The 19,677-nt window shown below is 55.8% G+C and overlaps 1 protein-coding gene across 7 annotated transcripts in view; it reads right to left on the reverse strand.

Annotated features, from left to right (window-relative positions):
* Positions 1–5,892: 5,892 nt before the first annotated feature.
* Positions 5,893–19,677, reverse strand: part of DENND3 (DENN domain containing 3) — a 47,366-nt gene continuing 33,581 nt past the window's right edge. For 4 of the 7 annotated variants that reach the window (XM_085021602.1, XM_085021601.1, XM_021088792.2 and 1 more), the window contains 6 exons: positions 17,424–17,563; positions 13,814–13,968; positions 12,641–12,774; positions 7,393–7,508; positions 7,184–7,321; positions 5,893–7,107 (listed from right to left, as the gene is read on the reverse strand). In XM_085021602.1, coding sequence (XP_084877728.1) covers positions 6,907–7,107; positions 7,184–7,321; positions 7,393–7,508; positions 12,641–12,774; positions 13,814–13,968; positions 17,424–17,563 — 884 coding nt within the window. In that variant the 3' untranslated portion in view covers positions 5,893–6,906. Of the gene's footprint in view, positions 7,108–7,183; positions 7,322–7,392; positions 7,509–12,640; positions 12,775–13,813; positions 13,969–17,423; positions 17,564–18,288; positions 19,615–19,677 lie in introns of those variants that run through there. The other 3 variants (XM_085021598.1, XM_085021599.1, XM_085021600.1) reach the window with 3 other exon arrangements.

Consider the following 19,677-nt stretch of genomic DNA (forward strand, 5'->3'; position numbering starts at 1 on the left):
GAGGTGGCGGCAGCGAGCGCGCCCACCGCAGGCCTGGCCGTGGGTGACGGCCCCAGGAGCGACGCGGTTCCCAGCACAGCCGCTTGACTTTGGACTCGGGCGTAGGCGTCTACACGGCCCAAAGTAAGTAGACGTCTGGCATTTTGTTCCTCTGAGCATCATCATGCATCAGGAAAGTGTGTAATGCAGGGTTAACTATGATTTATTTCTCTGTTTGCAACTTGTATTTCTGCTGAAAACATGCGCTTTATTGAGGTGTCACTTACATGTAAGAAACTGACCGGTTTTAAGCGTGCCATTCGACAGGCTCTGGCAGATGTGTAACCAACACTGCAGCCGGGGTAGACGCCTCCTCAGAGAGTCAGACACACGCCTGGTGATGACACGGTCCAGCAGCCCCGCTCGGGACACACCCCGGAGAAATGGGCACAATGTTTGCACAGAAGCGTCCATAGGCGTGTCCTCAGCGACATGCTTTGTCACCTCCAAAGTCCCCTGAGCTCCTGCATAGGTATTTCCTCCCCCCACGTCTTGTACACGACAATCACTCGGTTTTTGCTTTTTTTTTTTTGGTCTTTTTAGGGCCACACCCGCAGCATATGGAGGTTCCCAGGCTAGCGGTCGAATCAGAGCCGTAGCTGCCGGCCTACACCACAACCACAGCAATGCAGGATCCGAGCCCCATCTTCGACCTACACCACAGCTCAAGGCAATGCTGGATCCTAAACCCACTGAGCAAGGCCAGGGATTGAACCCCCGTCCTCATGGATGTTAGATTCGTTGCCGAGGCGCCGCCACGGGAGCTCCTGTAGGGGTCCTTTGTGGCTAGTGTCCCTTACTTAGCGTCAGCTTTTGAGGTCCGTCCCCAGTCTTGCAGGCGTGTTACTCTGTTCCCTCTTGTCGCTGAGTAATGTTCCACTAACGGAATGTCTTGCAGGTCGCTTATCCGCGCAGCAGTCGATGGGCCCTGGATCATTCCTAGGTTTTGGTTATTGTGAATAAAACTGCTGTGAACATCTGAGTACAAGATTCTGTGTCATGTATGTTTTCATCTCTCTTCGATAGATGCCTGGAGGGATTGGTGAGTCATGCGGTATGTAAAATTTTAACTTTATAAAAGCTGCCAGACACTCTTCTGCCGGGGCTCTGATTTGGCATGTGCCGCAGTCGGCGAGTGAGCTTTCTGGTCGCGCCCGCCTTGTCGGCCTCCTGGTCAGCACAGTTTTAAAACCCCCTCCGTTCTGGGGGGTGTAGTGGTGCCTCCTGGGGTTTAACCTGCGTCTCCTCCTCCTGTTTACCTACCACTTGTCCGCCTTCCTGGTTTTTGGTCCTGTTTTCTGTAATTGGTTTGGCTTCCTTGTTACTGTTGGGTTTTAAGGGAACGAGTCCTTTATCTGCCACATGCTTTGTCAAGACCGCCTCCCAGTCTGCGAGGGAAGGAGCCTCTTGTTCCCGACTTCACAGTGAAGACACTGACCGCGCCGTTACGTGTGATGTCCGCGGTGGGGTTTTTCGGCAGCTGCTCTTTGTCCAGTTGAGAGTTTCTTTCTGTTCCTAGTTTGCTGAGAGCTGTATCGTGAATGGCTGTTGAATTATGTTAAACACGCTTTTTCCCAATCAGTTGGGATGAACTCGTGCTTTGCTTTTGTGTGTTTGCTAAGGCGGCGGATTACATGCGTTGGTCTCGAATGTTAGACTAATTTGCGTTCCTGTGATAAATCCTACCTGGTATTTCATCCTCTTGCTAGATTTGATTTCCTAACATTTTTTAAAAAGGTGATTTTAATGTTTCTGGTGGGAAATCGGCCTGTGTTTTTTTCTTTTTAATACCTCGTCTGGTTTTCGTAGCAAGGTAAGGTCACCTCACATACAAGATAGGAAGCCTTCCACCCCTTTTATTTTTATGAAAAAATTACAAAATTTATATTATTTACTCCGTATGTATTTGGGAGAGTTCATCACTGAATTCTTTATGTCATTTTCGCCGTGAGAAGGTTTTTAATTACAGATTAAATTCCTTTATTCTAAATAAGCCAATTCAGGTATCTGTTAAATGAGCTTTGGTTGGTTGTGTTTTCACAAAATTTTTCCATTGCATCTAAGTGGGCAAGCTTATTGGTAGCAAACTCAAAATATTCCCTAATTCTTTCTTAACAGCAGTGGAATCTGTAGTGGTGTTCCTGTTTGTTATTTAATTGAGGTGAATTCACGGCCAGTGACAGTCACCGGTGCAAGTGTGCCAGCCCGTGAGGGTCTGGCACATGCCCGCCCCCGAGTAACTTAACTGAGTCTGCAGAGAACAATTCCTTCGCGCCACGGAATTCTCTCTTGACTTCTTCCAGCTCAGCCCCACCCCACACAGGCGACCCGTGATACGAGTCCCGTCACGAAGGATGGTTTGTCTGTTTTGAACCTCACGCCAATGGAAACCTCCGGGGTCTCTGTGTCTGGCTACTTTTGCGCACAGGACGCTGGGGGCACACACATTGTTCCACACGACAGTAATTTACTTCTCAATACAGAACTACGCAGACTTTTTTTAAAGTTATGGTTGACTTGCAGATTTTCTGTTACTTCTTGCCTTGGTTGCATAAAGTTGTTTTTCAGGAGATTTATGCATCTCATCTAAGCTCTCAAATGTGCCGGCACCAAGATCTTCATGATGCCCTTTTGACGTCTGCAAGGGTGTATCCCCTGTCGCATCCCCGATACGGTAACTTGTCTTTCCTTACTTTCCTTGCTCAGTCTTCCCAGAGTTTACCTTCTGTTTTTAAGAACCAAGTTTTGGCTTTCTTGGTTCTGTTTTTCATTTCATTGATTTTTCATCTTACCTTTATTCTTCCCCCACTTACTTATTTGGGATTGTATGTTTTCATTTTTCTATAGTCTTACAATGGAACTTTGTTTATTTTGTCTTTTTAGGGCCGCATCTGCGGCACATGGAGGTTCCCAGGCTAGGGGTCTTATCAGAGCTGCAGCCGCCAGCCTACGCCACAGCCACAGCAACGCCAGATCCGAGCCGAGTCTGCGACCTGCACCACAGCTCACAGCTCACAGCCGGATCCTTAACCCACTGAACGAGGCCAGGGATCGAACCTGCAACCTCATGGTTCCTAGTCGGATTCGTTTCCACTGCTCCACAACAGGAACTCCTGTGATGGAAATTTAGATTGTCGACTTTAAATCTTTCCTCTGATAGAGGTGTTTGAAGCTTTAATTTTTCTTCTGAGCACTGCTTTAGCTGCATCCTATGAATTTTGAGTCATTCTGTTTTCACTACCACTCAGTTCAAAACAGTTTATAATATCCCTAGTGATTTCTTTTCCTAGACCCATAGGTTATATTTGGAAGCATTTTGTTTAACTTCCAACGTAATTTTCATTTGGGGGTTTTTAGGTAATTACTACTGCCTTTGATGTCTCATTTAATTTTGCTGTGGTCTGAGAGCATATCCTGTGACTTAAATCTTTTGCACCTTCTGGTCAGCAAGTACATAACCTAGCTTGACAGAGACCCCGGGTGTCCTTGAAAAGATGGGTCTCCACTGTCGTTGGCGTGGCCTTCTGTAAATCAGGTCATGGTGGCAGCCGTGTCGAATCTCCTCCAGCCTTGCTCATTCTGGATTTGCCTGCTCTGTCAGTTTGCTGAGGAGTGTGTCAGCATCTCCAGTGAGAGTGGGCTTGTCTGGTTTCTCCTGCAGTCCTAGTGTGCGTGTGTCACACAGCGTGACTCTGCTGCTAAGCGCAGACACGTCCAGGTTCACCTCGCCACTTAATGCGCCAACCCCTCCGCCACACGCACCCTGTCCCGTCCTGTGCCCTCCGCTGCCGTCGTCTAGTCTGAGAGTCACAGCTCTGCCCGCCATTTAGGCTCATCGTCTGCAGGGCGCAGGCTCGTCACCCTTCACTCTTGGTCCATGTGCACTTTGGCGTCTGGAGCGCGTCTCCTGCAGGTGACATGAAGGCGGCCTCTGACCTCTTCTCAGGACACTTGTCTTTGGATCCAGGACGACCCCATCATAAGACCCTGAACCTAATTATATCTACAGAGATACTTTTTCCAAATGAGATCACCACCCAGGTCCCGGGGGCTGGGACGTGGATGTCTGGATGTCGCTCTCAGGGCCACCACTCAGCTGCAGTAGTTCCGTCACTTTTATTTGCACCTTCTTCTTCTTTTCACAAGAGCCCAGCAGGCAGCCCAGGACCGAACATCCTCTGAGCTGCTCCCAGGCCTGGTAGTGGATGGCCCTTCTCTGTCTCCAAAGCAGCCCTATGAGAAGGAGCTATTTTATTTTGATTTGATTTTATTAATGCCTCTATTTTACAGGCATCAAATCAGGAAGCCAGGTCCTCCTGCCCGTCCCCCCCCCCCCAGGGTCCCAGGCTGCCTCTCTGTCCCAAGGCGCAGAAGCCCAGAGCTTCCCAGCAGGCCAAGCCATTCCAGGCCGCACCCCGACTGGGAGAAACCAGCTCTGCGGTGTCTACGAGCCCCACCTCCCGGGGCGCCGAGCCTCACGGTGCTAAACACCAATGCTGGCAGAGGCAGCGACAGCAGGGCCCCCTGCCTGGCTTTCCAGCCATGCCCCCCCACCCCCCGCCATGCAGAGAAAGCACCCCTACATCTTCCTAAGGAATCCTCTAGAAGTGGACAGAAGTCACACCCTTGTAATTCAGAAGGCACAGCTCCCTCCGATCCCCGGGCTGTCCTCTGAGCGCATCCTGCTGGGCGTGTGCGGGGAGCAGGGAGCAGGGAGCAGGGAGCGGGGCTGACAGGCCCTGGAGCGAGCCTCGCCCACGGTCCGCATCGGCCGAGCCGGGCAGGAGCTCCCCGTAGCCCCGCTCCTGGTGTGAGCTACACGGGCTTTTCCGGCACCCGTTTGATGCCGGCAGGGCGGTCTCGTCTGCTTCACGAGTCTGGCTCCTCTGGGGCCTCTGCACGACTCAGCGGACTCGGCCCCAGCTCAGCACGGAGGCCCCGAAGGCCCGCACGTGCCCTTCCCTCCGCAGACCCCACGGGCGGGTCCCTCGCCCGCGACAGAGCCGCGCTTGCGCGCCGCCTTTGCTCCCCGCGAGCCCCACGGGCCACCGCCTTTTCCCCTTGGGGGTGAAGGACGCGTCCTAAACGCCTCTGGTCTTTCTGCGCTCACTTCAAACGCAGTCTCCGTCGTGGAGAAGCTTCCCCACCGAGAACAAGGAAAAGCGCGAGAGCCGCCCCCCCCAACCCCCCCCCCCCCCCGTGGCAGCCCTGGGGGAGCTGGCGGGGGGAGCTCCTGGGCGAGGCCGAAGGGGCGGAAGCGGACAGCAGCGGCTACTGGGTCACCGAGAGAGTGCACGTCGCCGCAATGTGAAAACCCCCGGGTACGGGTGGGTCGGAATGCAGTACTGATGGGGATTCTGACACGCTTTTCATGTGTCGTGGGTTTACGAAAGCCCAATTCCACCTTCCGCCCTTCGCTGCTGGCCGGCCCCCTTCTGGAAGTCATGGAAACACCCCCTCCCCAGAGAGAGAGAGGGACTGGGTGGGGGCACGTGGAACTAGGCTGTCCCGCTGTTCTCCGCACCATGGTCTCAGAATGCTCCAGAATGTCACTGTTCGTACCTTCTGGACCCTGCAGATGCCTCCAAAGCCTGGCTGTGTTCAGAGGGCCTGACAGAGACCCTCGGCGACCTCTCTGGGAGGGTGAGGCCTCGCGGGGTGCCCGTCCCAGGCCCAGAAACCTGGGGCGGAGGGTCTGGGGCAAGGCCTCTGCAGCTGAGTGCATCATGGATCCACGGGGACAGGCCCCAGGCCCCGACACACTGCTCCCTCTGTGTGCAGCAACCACGCCGAAACCTCCCTCGCTGACAGTGTGGGGACGAAATCTGTGTTACGGTAAAAATACACAACTGGTCTCTTTCCGCAAATACTTCTTTATAGCCAGTCTGATTATCCTCAGTTAAATAATAAGGCACCATCTACATATGCACACACGCTGTGCAGCGAGACCCGAGTAGAGTGGAAACGAAATATACATTGGTATCTGGTGAGAGTCGGTACGTGCTATTTTAGGTGGAACTCTGGTAGAAAAAAGCTTTAGGTCTCTTCATTATAAAAATGTTGCGTTAGTTAAAAAGAACAAGAAAAGACACAGCTTGCCTGAGCCGGCCACCCGGTCCAGACAGCCTTATCACAGTGTTCTCCCTGGGCAGGCCCTGGTCACCTGCTGGGATGGGGAAGAGCCGGGGCAGGCGCCAACCTGTCCAACCAAAAAGAGGTCATTTAAAAAGAGCCCCTCTTGGAGCTCCTGCTGTGGTGCAGCGGGTTAAGACTCCGGCTGCAGCAGCTCAGATTGCTGTGCAGGTTCAGCCTCTGGCCCTAGGCAGTGGGTTAAAGGATCTGGTGTTGCTGCAGCTGCGGCTCAGATGCAGTCCCTGGCCCGGGAACGTCTGTGTCCCAGGGTGCAGCTGTGAAACAGAACAAAAACCGACAGCCCTTCTCACGAGCTTTGCTGGAGACGAGGTCAGGGCTGGCAGCATAGGGCTGGCAGCATAGGGCTCTGTACTCGGCAAGTGGCCTGGAGGAAGAGCACAACCGGAGACTCGAGGTCGGCAGGTCCTGGGGCTTTGGCTAAACTGCTTCTGGCTGGCCCGCGTCGCAGGTGCTGGAACCATCCAGACAACGCAGGGGGGGCCTTCTCAGCAGATACCGCCTGAGAAGCACCCCGCCCTGGAACGGTAGTTTAATCGGGTCCAAGACAGAAAGGGCGGCTCTTCCCGGCCGTGACCGAGGCCGGAGAGCCAGGCAGGCACCTGCGGCGGCCCCGCCCACCCGCCTGGCCGCGCCCCCCGGGGAGAGGCGCCGGCGCCCGCAGGAGGCGCGTGGCTGCCGAGCACGCCGCCCGCGATGCCGGCCCGCGGTCACTGGTCACTCGACCTTCCAGATGGCGATCTTCCCCTCCTCGCAGCCGGACCCGCTGAGCACGTATCTGTCCTCCGCGGAGCACAGGGTCTTCACGGTGTCCGCGTGGGCCACCAGCTCCTTCTCCACCGTCCGCCGCTCGGCATCGATGACGTAGATCTTCCCCTTGGGTCTCCCCTGCGACAGCCCCGTGCCGCCCACCCAGATCTGCGGGGAGAGCAGGCCGTGAGCGCGCGCCCCGCGCCCCGCGGCCGCGGAGGCTCCGGGGGCGGCCCCGCCTCACCTGCTGCTTCACCCTGATCATGCACGTGATCGCCGAGCAGTCCCGGAGGCAGACCCTCTGCGGGGGCCGCGCCAGGTCCTCCAGGCTCCAGACGTAGATGCTGTCGTACCTGGAACAGGCCGCCCACAGCTGCTCCTGCTAAAATGGGACGGGTCAGGACACGGGGTGGCCCAGGGGCACGCGGGCGGGGGCCCAGCTGTGGCAGGTACCTCGTGCAGGAGCTGGAAAGCCAGGAAGGCGCTTCTGTCCTTAAAGCCCTCGTCGATCTTCAGCTCTTGACGGAGGAATCCATTCGCGGTCATGACCACGATACTGTTCCCGGCACCTGCGGGGCGAGGAGCCGGCGTGAGGGCCAGGCGCAAGGACCAACGCGCCTGACAGCCGCGCTGTGACTGGCGGGGCCGCGGGTCCTTCCCGCGTCCGGCCGCCCTCGGCTCGGCCTCGCTAACGGCCTGGGGCGCCCCCGCGTTTTCTCAGGGACACGCAGACCGTGGCCCCATTGTGCTGAAGAGGCCGCCCCGCTGCCGCGGTTCTGGGGGAGTTCCTGTTCCCGAGCCACAGCCCCCGCTGGCCCGCGGGCGAGGGTCAGAAGTGCAGGTGACAGTGCCCTCCCTGGGGGCCTCTGGAAGCTCCTCCTCGTCTGGTCACCACGCAGGAAGCCCAGGCCTCCCACGTCACATCACCAGAGCCACGGGTCGCCGAGTTAGTACTGCAGAGAGGAGGCTGGACCGAGGCTGGGTGCAGACGGAGCCCCTCCGAGGAGAGCGAGGGGCTGCAGGACTGTCCCTCCACCGCCCGCCCTGCGCGAAACCCCCCGGGCAGCACCATCGACCACAGAGGAAGGGACAGGAGAAGGGGGCAAGCCCCCCAGGCGGGCTCCGGCTTCCTATCACGGGGAGGGGGGGGGTTCATGGCCACAGAGGAATGACCCCTTGTCCTTGGCCGCCTTTGGGACTCGAAGCCCAGCGCCCCCGAGCCCGCACACGCCTTTCCTGTGAGACCCGGGAAGCCAGCTGCAGCCTCCCCTTAGCAAGCCTTTTACCCCAAGACGCCCTGTCCTCCGGCACCAAGGAGGCCCTTTCGGATGCTGCTGCCCGTTAGGGACACCTGCGTGGCAGGAAGTCCTGCCGAGAGACACTGCTGTCACCTGGGGCCCTTCCTCAGCGCCAACCAGCAGGCTCTGCATGCTGCCTGGCCCGGCTGGGGGACAGCGGGCCGAGTCCACGCCAACCCTAATGGTGCGAGCACAAGGGGCCGCGGTGGGGGCAGCAGGTGCAGGTGGGACCGGTCACCGACCCCGAGGTGGGCCAGACACCCAAAGGGAAGGCGCCCCTGCCATGGGTGGAAGGACCTGGGGTGATGCTCCCGCGGGGGAATGCCGTCTTCCGCTGCCCCTCCCCCTTCAAAGCCGGGCCTGCCCATCCCGCCAGGGCCACCTGTGGGGGTTACTGTCACTAACCCTCACACCCGTGGATGCTCCGAGGCCCAGCCTCTGCCTCTCGCATCTCTCAGGAGTCAGCGTGCTCTCACATGGGAAGGGCTGTTTCCTCGCACTTTTCACATGAAGACACAGTCTCCAAGAGGACAAGGCCAGCCCGAAGTGACCACCCGTGACCACACTTAGATTCGAACCTCGGTGGGCACAGGGGCGGCAGCTTGAGCCACCTCACAGGGCAACCGCTGACCACGAAGAGCAGCATCGAGGTCCACGCCCTCCGAGCAACGACCGGGCCTCGTCCTTCGAGGACAGAGGCAGCCTCCGTCCAGACACTGGGAGGCACCGAGGGTCTGCAGTGCGGTGACAGGGCCAGGACGGGACGCTGGGGGCGCCCAGGCTCACCTCGCCAGGGGCGTGGAGCATCGCCCTGTCTGCCCACCAGCCTCTCTTTCAGCGCCCACAGGCCACATCTGGTGTGCGAGCGAGGTTTTGGGCAGCTAGGCCTGTTTAGGTGAAGACTTAGAACAAACCCTTCACAGGCAAACAGACACCCTCTTTCACCTGGAGAAACCCCGCTTCCTCTTGTACGTTTGCCACGGTCCTTAAATAGGGAGAACAGTTGCTGGGCCCATCAACTCGAGAAGCAAAAGGGATTCCATCCTTCAAACAAGGTTATCCACCCTCCTCCTGACCTGCGTGTCCCTCACGGTACTGAACAGGAAGCTTCTGGTCCAGACGCATCCATGGGTAGACAGAAGGCAGGCAGACAGACAGACACACACACACACACACCCACGCCTGACAGTCCCTGGAGGTCCACCAACGCTGAGGAGCGTGGTCTTTGAAAGAACGAAGGACACGCTGCGAGCTGAGCCGTCCCCTGGGTCTCCCCGGAGGGGCACCTCCAGTTCTCTGTGGGGCACTGAGGAACAGAGGTTCCAGCAGTACTCAGCAGGCCACCTCGGTTGAGGGCATGTTCTGGGGCTGCAGACAGAGGGGGAATCTCCTCCAAATAAGGGGGCCCCAAAACATACGTATAAACAGCAGAACTGGAACATTCGAGACCCGAGAAGAGATTGCAGAGCTTCCTAGGGCTACGGAGGTAAGAGTTCCAAGTTCTGGCCCATCCCTCTTAGGCTTGGTATACAGCTTGGGCCTTCCCCTGAACCCCTAAAAGGGCCGTGTGTGTGAGAACAAAGCCCACACAAGAAGCAAGGGCTCTGCCCGGCAATGAAGGTCAAAATGAAATGTACTCACCCTAGAAAACCCGAGAACCAAGCCTCTGCACAGGGTCAAGGTGATCTGCCCGTCCTTTAATGACCTTCAAGAACAAGACTTAAGGCCCTTTAAAGACGGTTACAGTTCAGAGTCGCCTCAGCGTGCCATCAGCGGTGTCCAAGACACAACGAAGATTACTATACATGCGAAGCTCGAAAATGTGATTAAAAATCTAGAGGGAAAAACCCCTGAAAACAGAAGTGGGTCCACAGGTGATCCAGCGTCCAGCAGGCAACGGCTTTAGATTCACATGGACAAATATATTGGAAAACTTCCAGGGAGATAAAGGAGGAGGGTGAAGCGTGTGTAATTCAGGAGAGGGGGGTTGGGACAAGTGGCAGAGCGGAAGGGCCAGGGCTCACTTTCTCTCATGAAAATACCAAAATCACAACTGCCGAACAGCCATCAACAAAACAGATTCGGACTCTAGAACTAAAATGAAAATTTGCTGGATGGGTTTAATAGCAGACAGGACAGAAGAAGAAAGGTTCAGGTCTCCAGCCAGACTGAAGCTCACGAGAGTAAGAACGAAAAAATTACAGCAGTGTCTGAGACCTGTGGGACGTTACTGAATAGTCCAACCAACATATAATAAGGATCCCAGAAGGCATGGGAGAGAGAAGGGGCAAAAGAAATACTGGAAGAAATAATGGTAAAAGGTTTTCCCCAAGGGGTTCCCGTCCTGGCTCAGCAGTTAACGAACCCAACTAGCACCCACGAGGGTGCAGATTCGATGCCTCACCTCGCCCGGTGGGTTAAGGACCTGGCACTGCTGTGAGCCGTGGTGTAGGTCACAGACGTGGCATGGATCCCACGGTGCTGTGGCTGTGGCGTAGGTCAGCAGCTGCAGCTTCGATTCAACCCCTAGCCTGGGAACTTTCATATGCCGAGGGTGTGGCCCTAAAAAGACCGGGAAAAAAAAAAGTTTCCTCCAGAAAGAAAAACCATAAGCAAGATAAACACGAAGCCCTTCACACCTGAGCACCATAGTTCCGCTCATGCAAACCAGAGAGAAAACCGTAAAAGCAGCCAGACACGTTATATTCAGGAGGACAGTGAGAAAGACGGCAGACCTCTCGTCAGGAGCAAACACAGCTGGAAGAGAACGGATGCTATTTCTGATGTGCGGGGAGGAGAAAAATTACAACTATCAGCCTAGCTCTGTTTACAGCCGACGCAGATGCTAAGAAACACTAGAGGAAATTCGTAGGTTAAGGGGCAGTGATGCAAGATGGAAACCTGGATTTTAAGAAGGAATGAAGCTCACCAAAAATGGAAACTATATGGGCACAAATAATTTTTTCTTAATTGCTTTAAAAGACCATTAAATACTTAAGTAAAAAAAAAAAAAAACTTAAATAGAAGGTTTGTCACATTCATAGAAATAAAAGCCTGCCTTTAACAATAACAAGGGGCAGGAGGAGGCAAAATGGAATTTTACTACCGTGCACCGTGTCCATTATACATGAAGTGGGGTAACAGGTATTTAAGGCAGACGTGAGACGTTAAGGTTGCATATCACAACCCTCAGAGCAACTGCTAAAAAGTAAAACAAAACCCATAGAGCTCAAAAGACAGGAGAGAAGATTATTCAGTCTAATGAAGGCACCCAAAAAAAAGAACAGACGAGGGAAAAATAAGTAAGTTTTCACTCAACCATGCCAGCAACAGCCTTGAAAGTGAGCAGACGGACGGGCAAAGGACCTGAAAAGACGTCTCTCTGAGGATGACACAGGTGGCAACAGCCTGTGAAAAGATGCTCTCTGAGGAATGCCACCAAAGCCCCAAGGAGGTGACAGCTCACACCCACCAGGACAACGAGGGCAAAGCACAGACCCTGTCAGGTTGTGGTGCCGGCGTCGAGGCACGAGAAGCCACACGGACCGCCCGTGGGGACAGGAGACAGGGCGGCCGCTCCGGGCAAGAGTGGCATCGTCTTCAACGCTGAGACCCCGTTAACCCAGGTCCACCCCCAGCAGCACATGGGTAACGGCGTTGCAGCACCCGGGCCACAAAACCAACGCACTACTGCTACCCCAGCCTCATGGGTGAGTCCTTTGAAAAACACTGTGGTGGAACTGAGCCAGGTGAAAAGAATACCTGCTTAGAGTCCACTTATGGAACGTTCTGGAACAAGCAAAGCAAACCCAAGACAGGCTCCCGAACTGTCGTTTCCTGCAGAGGGTCGGGGAGCTGTGCTGGAAACGCCCTGTGTTGCGGTTGTCAGGGTTACGTGGGGGGTACTTCCGTCGAGACACGACGGCACACTTGCATCTTGTGCAGCGCATCCTTTGTCAGATGTGCTTCAACTTAAGTATTCACACCATCACTCTTGTCCCCTGGCACATGCCAGGGGAGCCCTCGGAGGGCAGGCCGCCTTTGCGGTGATGCCCAGAAATACAGAACACCGGCCAGCAGCCACCACCTGCTGATGAGGTCTGCACCTCCCCGCCACTCCCCTGCAAAGGGCCCTGCTCAGATCCACAAGTGACAGGGCCAGCGAGGGCTGTCGGAAGGAGTGGCAGCAACCCCGGGGGACACAGGGAAAGCAGAGGCGGGGGCGTCCTGTCCCGTCAGCTGCAAGGTTGGGGCAGACTCAGGAGGGGAGCGGGGAGCCGGGCGCCCAGAGGAGCCAGACCTCCCAGTCCAAGTGGGGACACGTGAACTGAAGGCAACGGGCCGTGGCTGCCGGTGTCGCCTTCTCCCAGCCCGGCAGGCCTGAGGGCCAGGGCAGAACTTACAGCACCACAGGCGGTCTCTGTACAGGGTGATGGACGAGAGCCCGTCTCCCGGCACCTGGAACCTGCTGGTCACCCGCAGCGAGCTCACGTTCCAGGCCAGCACCGTCCCGTCCGCGCTGCACGAGTACACGGCGCTGCAGGGCAAATGCACACACTTCACCGTGGCCCCGACATCCCCGTGAGTCTTCGTCCAGAGAGAAGAGAGTGACCTCCAGGGCAAGCAGGCACAGCACGATGGCGGGGGACAGACACGGTCAAGGTGGCCGGAGTGAGGCTGGGGGAGGCAGCGGGAAGGGGGGGGGTCCCTGGGCCCACCCGGCACCTCCCCTGGTGTTCGCTGCTCCAGGTCAAGGGTAAGCGCAGGGTCGGTGACTGGCAGCTGCAGGGGAGGTGGGCTTGGCCGGTACCGAGTACGGCCCCTGCCCCACTGATGGCCTTTAATCTCCGGGTGAGAACCTCGGCCCCCCTGCCTGAGGACAAGGGCCCCCCTGAGACATGAGGGATGAGCAGAAAGCTTCAGAGCCATGGCCCCATGTCCAGGAGGGGCTGTGCCCGTTCAGGGTGGTGGCCTGGGCACACCTCACTGGGGGGGGGGACCCACCCAGTTCTCCCGGCCCCTGTCCCAAAAGTGGGACACAGCAGAGAGCAGAAGAGACACGGGGCTGCCTTCAGGGAGCAGGCCTTGATGCACCAAAGACAGGGAGGGAATGAGGTAAGAAACACAGCCTATGGTGAATCACGTCCCCGAAAAAGACACATTCAAGTCCTACCCCCAGGACCCCGGTTCCTCACAAGGCCACCTGCTTTGGAAGTGGGGCCCTTACAGAGGGAGTTAAAGGACGCCCTCAAATGGACCCTCATCTAACATGGCAGTGACCTTATACGAAGAGACACAGGGACCCCGACAGGCAGACACCAGAAGCCAAGCAACAGCCGGGAAGGCTGAGTGCCAGCCGCCAGGACCACGGTGCGTCCCCGGAGGTGGCCACCAGAAACAACTTCTCTGCACCCGTGGCCAGAGACGGACAAGAATGCCCTGACGCCTCCTTCCAGACCCGCTTCCCTGCCCGGCCCCGCAGGCGATCGCCCGCAGCGAGGTGAACCCTCCCCCCCGGGCCCCGGGCCGCCCCAGCGCCAGGCAGCCCGCCCTCCCTCCCCGGGGACCAGCCGAACCTGGGCGCCCCGTCCTGCACCACCAAGCCCGTGACGCTGGCGCGGTGGTCCGTGAGCTGCTTGTGGCAGGACATGCTGTGGACGTTGATGATGTAGATGACGGAGTCCTCGGAGCCGACCCACACCTGGCTCTGCTCCACCATCACCATGCAGTTCTGACCGGGGCCAGGAGAGAGGCAGAGGCACAGGGTTACGACCCGAGCGCTCGCGGCCCGGCGCTGGCCGCTCCCAGGACCAGCAGGCTCCGATGCCCCCCGTTCGCCCTGTTGCCACCCGATCAGAACGTCATCTGCCTGCCTAAGGTCACCTTATTTGATACACACTTGACCCTTGGACAACGTGGGTTGGACTGTGAGGCTCCACTTACACATGGGCTGTCTTCACTAAAGACATCCTGCAGCCCTGCACGAGCCCGCGGACACAGAACGAAGGACGCGCGGCACTGACAGGAAAGTCACACTGGACCGTCGACCGTGCAGAGGGCTGGCGCCCCGACTCCCCGTTGTTCAAGGGTCAGCTGCACCCCGCCGGCTCATCAGAACGGAACACGTCCTGGTCAAGCTTGTCTAATGCACGTGTTTTCCCGGCACTTCAGCTGTACACTAGGGCATCGTTTTAAACAGCAAGAGCATAATAAAAGGCACTAACTAGCCATGAAAGGACACCTGTCTACAGTTTGGGCTGAACCCAGAAGGCAGAGTCGCCTAGCTGGTAAGACGCAGTGACTCACCCTTCCCTGCTCTGCACACAGGCATGTCTTCGGAAAACCATTAAACCGTGAGCATCTATCCTGCACTTACAGATAAATGCCGACAGGGAGGGAGATGTGAAATCTGCAGTAAGGAGGCCCGGTTGTGTCTCCACCACAAACAAAGCTGAGCGCTCTCTGCAGCCAGAGTGAGTTCTCTGGGATTCTGGCTTAGCAAGCTCAATGCCAGGGGTTATTGCTAGACCTTGTGAAATTAGAAATTAAGAGCTAACATGCTGGGAGTTCCTTCTGTGGAGCAGTGGGTTAAGAGTCTGACCGCAGCGGCTCGGGTTGTTCCAGAGCTGTGGGTTCAGTCCCAGCCCGGTCCAGGGGGCTAAAAGGATCCGGTTTTGCCGGCCTGGGAACTTCCTTAATGGCCTGGGGCCATTAAAAAAAAAAAAAAAAAAAAGAACTAAAACATTGAAGAGTTATAAAAGCCACACGAGCATGTGAAAAAGAGCTGTGTCCGCCCGCACATCTCAACCAGCTGGTCACATCCCCTAAACTGCCTTCTCCCAGAACTTCCTGGGCTGGTGTCCAGCTTCACTCACAAGGTGGGCAGCCTTTACTGGTAACTGAACAAATGTCTAAGATTTTCAAATATAAGCAGATTTCCAAGCGTGGCAGTTACATCCCGCTGGAGGGTTGACTAGATGTAATGCCAGTGTAATCAGCATCAACGGTGGCAAACTCTTCCTTCTCTTTAAGGCAGAAGAAAGAGTTTATTTTTACGGAGAGTTTTAATTTCACCAATAAATATTCTCATAAGTTAGAAAAAGATGCTACCTTGCTGATTTCAGAATTAATCATTTTTAAAAGCCCTTTCTTTTGTGGCATCTACCTGAGAAGTGTTACAATTTCAGTAAAATGTCTTTCTTTCGTGACCCAAAGATAGCTTAGAAACCACTTTGAACTTGGAAATTCAGGAGGCAGCATTTTCTAGAGATAATTGGCTAACTTTCTTTCTTGTTGAATGGTATAAAATATCTCTGTGAAACAAGTGGGAAGATATTTTCAGATAATTGGGACAACTTTCTGATTTAACTGTTACCTGGCCTGATTGGGGAGCAGTAGAGAGTGATACAAAATGCAGCTTTTTATTTTCACCAGGATTTTAAAAGTCATTCTATTATTAAGCAGTCTTTGAAATGCTTGTAACTGAGAACCAAGAGGAAAAAATTAAGTTTTAGAATAAGAATAATGTCCTTAATTTCTCTTCCTTGTTTCCCATTTGTTCTAACACATCATTAGACTTTTGTAGATATTTTTTGCTTTAATGTGCCTCAGATCCTGTCCCTTTGACATCTGAGGCTCATTATTTAAACATGGTGTGGGGGGCGGGAGTTCCTGTCATGGCTCAGTGGTAATGAACCCAACTAGGACCCATGAGGACACAGGTTCGATCCCTGGCCTCGCTCAGTGGGTTAAGGATCTGGCGTTGCTGGGAACTGTGGTGTAGATCACAGACGTGGCTTGGATCCCGAGTTGCTGTGGCTGTGGTGTAGGCCGGCAGCTGCAGCTCTGATTTGACCCCTAGCCTGGGAACCTCCATATGCCACAGGTGCGGCCCTAAAAAGACAAAAACAAAACAAAACAAAACAAAACATGGGGGGGGGATGGTTTAGCAGTTTCAAGAATGATCCCCCACCCTCTCAGCAACATGTATTTAAATTCGCAATATTTGTTCCACCCCATTTTCGGGAAGCATAGATATGCCACGGTTGTCACATTATTTTTAGATGGTGGAACGTGCCCATCAAAACTGATACTCATTAGAGGTTTCCTGGTGGTGCAGCAGGCTAAGGATCTGGTGGTGTCACTGCTGAGGCCTGGGTTCGATCCCTGGCCTAGGAACTTCCACATGCCGTGAGTGAGGGCCTCCCCAAAACTGATACTAATTAATGCTGAACACTTAGGTACGTAAACTTTACTATATCCTGCTCTTCACATCAAACATGAAAAAAAAAGTCGTTTCATGTTAAAGGAGGATTTCCCGCCAAGAACCCTGCCGACGGCCGCTTCTTTCATATCCTCAGAGGGTGTTAGACAGGGCGAAGCCATCAGGCAGCAGATGTGACAGTATTCTGAGCAGCAGAGGGGGTCCTGGAAGACACTGGTGTCCTGAGCTAACAGGTAGCAGCACTGGGAAGAAAGCCCAGGGGTGCCCCGCACCCTGGAAACACCAGAATTCGCAGGACCGTTCCAGGCAAGGTCAGAGGAAGGCCTTGGCCGTGGGTGACAGCTCGCAGAATCAAATGTAGGAAGTGGTTTTGGAAGGGCCGTGCAAGGCCTTGAGAAATCTCCAAAAAGCCCGCTAAGGATCCAAAACTTGACCTCAGGTTTGGAGGGTGGGTTGAGGTGGTTTCTGCACGAATTTACTTTCTTTCAGTTAGATAATGCTGCCTAAGTTATCAGTCTAAAAGCCCAAAGAACTGAGGCTTCTCGACCACAAGAGAACTATAAGATCAAGCAAATTTGATTCAAATGGTTCTCAGTTTTCACCCCCAAATATGGTAAAGTGATTGCAGCGTCTGCTTTCCACGCCTGGAAATGCAAATGTGAGAAAACCACCCTGCCCTCTCCGTTCCTAAAACCATCTTTAGGCTTCAGAGTTGGGGGTGGCTGAAGCCCTTATCTGCTCACTAAACAAGAACGTTTAAGTGAAGGTCGGGACAAGCTTCCATTTCGTTTGAAAGCTCAAGATAAAAAAACGAGTGCCCTCCTACTTGCAGGATGCGGTGATGCTGTGGGATTCGGGCGTCCTGGCACCTTTACGGGTGGACCGCTGGCTTTCCAAAAGCACAGCTCAATCTGGAAGCGTTCTTGAAACTGCCCGCATTTGATGGCACTCGGTTTACTCACCAATTTAGAATTGCCCACTTTAAAGCAGTGCTGGTGAATCGTCCAAGAGGAGGCATCAAACACGACCACCTTGCCTCCGTTCAGAGCGCACCATAATTTGGGGTGGGCATCCTCAACTTTTTCTGCTGGGTCGAGATGCCCTAAAAAGGAGAGCAACCCGCAATGGTGAAAGGAAACCCTTGGCTGCATCAGCATGAGGTTCGTACCACAACTCAGATACGCGGCCCAGGCCCCACCAGGTGCCAGGTGCCATGCCAGGTGCCCAGGATACAAAGGCAGGCACAGCCCCAAGGGCGCACAGTGGGATGGCATCACTGAGCCAGGATCCGGAGCAGATGTATTCTCACACCTGCTCCAGATCCTACCATTATTAGGGAACAGCATTTCAGGCAGGGGGAACAGAAGGAGCAGGAGCCGGGCCAGGAGGAAGGAGGGAGACCAGCACGCCCCCTGAGGGCGCGGCCAGGCTCCGCTTGCCCCACACCCCCGCCAACACGTGGCCGCCCCAGTCGTTCCCATCGTGGCCATTCTAATGGGGGGAGATTTCGGTTTTGCAGCCGTGGTTTATGTGCATCTCCCCAGCTGCTGGGGAGGCTGACGGACAGCCTCTGGGGTGGAGTGTGCGTGTCTCCCGCCCATCTCTGAACCCGGCTGTCTTAGTCTCCGCCGTCTGCGCGCATCCTTGACGGACGCCCACATGAGCCTCTCGTCGGCTCTCTGGTCTCGTGAACGTCCCTTCCCGTCAGCGACCACCCCTTTCACCCTCTTGAAAGTTTCTTCTAAAAGTCCTCAGTGTCGTCAAATTCGCCAGCCTTCCCCTTTATGGCCCGTGTTTTTTGTGTGCTGTTTGTGAATTTTTCCTTACTGCAGAGCATGCATACATCCTCCTAAATTATCGTCTAGCAGTCGGGTTCGCATGTGGGTTCTTGCTCTCACGCTCAGATCTCCGGCGTCCTGGGACTGCCAGGCGTATGTGACCTGAGGCGGTCGGGCTTCGTGTTCTCTGCACAGGTGCACAGCACCGGACCTTTTATGATGGAGACGGGCTCTCCTGACAGGGACGCCACCTCTGTCAGGCTTTCTGAGGTCTTCATTGCCTTGGTGTCCTGGCCCCTGGGGGAGACGGCCTCCTGCCCCCTGAGATGCAGTCTCAGGCCCCCAGAGACTGGGATGCTGAAGCTGGCTTGGGTGCGTAGGGCCTGGCTCCCTCAACTCCTGGAGTTTTCGGAGGGCCTGGCCGGTCCTCCCCTTTCCCAACGGGCCCTGACCCCACACAGCTGGCCAAGCTCTGCTCATCTCTTCCTGCACGGGCAGCCGCTGCGCGGGAAGGGGGACCCCACCGTTCTCCGTTGTTTTTATACCTTGTCCAGCCCTGGTGGGTGTTCTCAGAGGGACGTTACGCGCCCATCAGAACGGGCAGCCCAGCAGCTAGTCAGGTAACTTAAGGGAAAGTAGCGCTTTCATTCGGTGCCGTGATGAAAGCCTCCCGGGCTGTGGTGCTCCCATCGCGGGACCTCAACCAAGAGCCAAGACCGGATAAACTGCAGCGGGACGAGGTCAGCCACACTCTGCTCTCGTTCACACGTGATCTCTTGCTTTTCTGGGTCTTCTAGATGCTCGGGGAAGGGGCAAACCTCTCCTGCTGGGGGGCAGCTCGGCCTCGGAAACTCTGCCCACCGGGAACCGTGTGGAGTGTGAGCTGCCCGCCGTGAATGGCTGGACGGCTCGGTGAGGCCCCGACCAGAGAAGGGGACGATGGGCAGAGCGCACGGCGGCTGCTAGTCACTCCCCATCGGAGGGACTGGACGCGGGGCGCCTGGACGCACTGGTTCTTTCCTGCCCCGAACGGAGCTCCTCTGTCCCGGCACTGGAAGCCCTCAGAGAAGCGCTCTGCTGCAGCGCTCAACAAGTCAGCGTCAAATAAAAACGTCTGGCCAGTTGGCAGCCAGTGACACAAGGCCGGTCTTTGTTTATCCTCGGGTCTGTGGCAGCGCCAATTCCCGCCTCCTCTCGCGGCTTGGATGTGCGGCACGGGGGCCCCGAACATGTGCAGGGGGGACTGTCCACCAGCAGGCATAGGCACGTGGTGACATGTGCAGACCAGCCGGGAAGGACAGTCATTCCATCCCAGTGACAAGAGGCTGGATCAGAGCGAAGGGCGTGAGCGAGCGCCTGATCCACTGCGCCTGCGCTGCGGACGGGCGAGGATGGTGAGGCCCGACAGGCCCCAGGCAGCGCCACCCCCGCCGTCCCT

Source organism: Sus scrofa, chromosome 4, assembly GCF_054392235.1.
Source record: "Sus scrofa isolate SSC_HxYL_T2T_F1_AM1 chromosome 4, Sscrofa_HxYL_maternal_Yorkshire_Landrace_v2.0, whole genome shotgun sequence".
In the NCBI taxonomy this organism is placed as follows: domain Eukaryota; kingdom Metazoa; phylum Chordata; class Mammalia; order Artiodactyla; family Suidae; genus Sus; species Sus scrofa.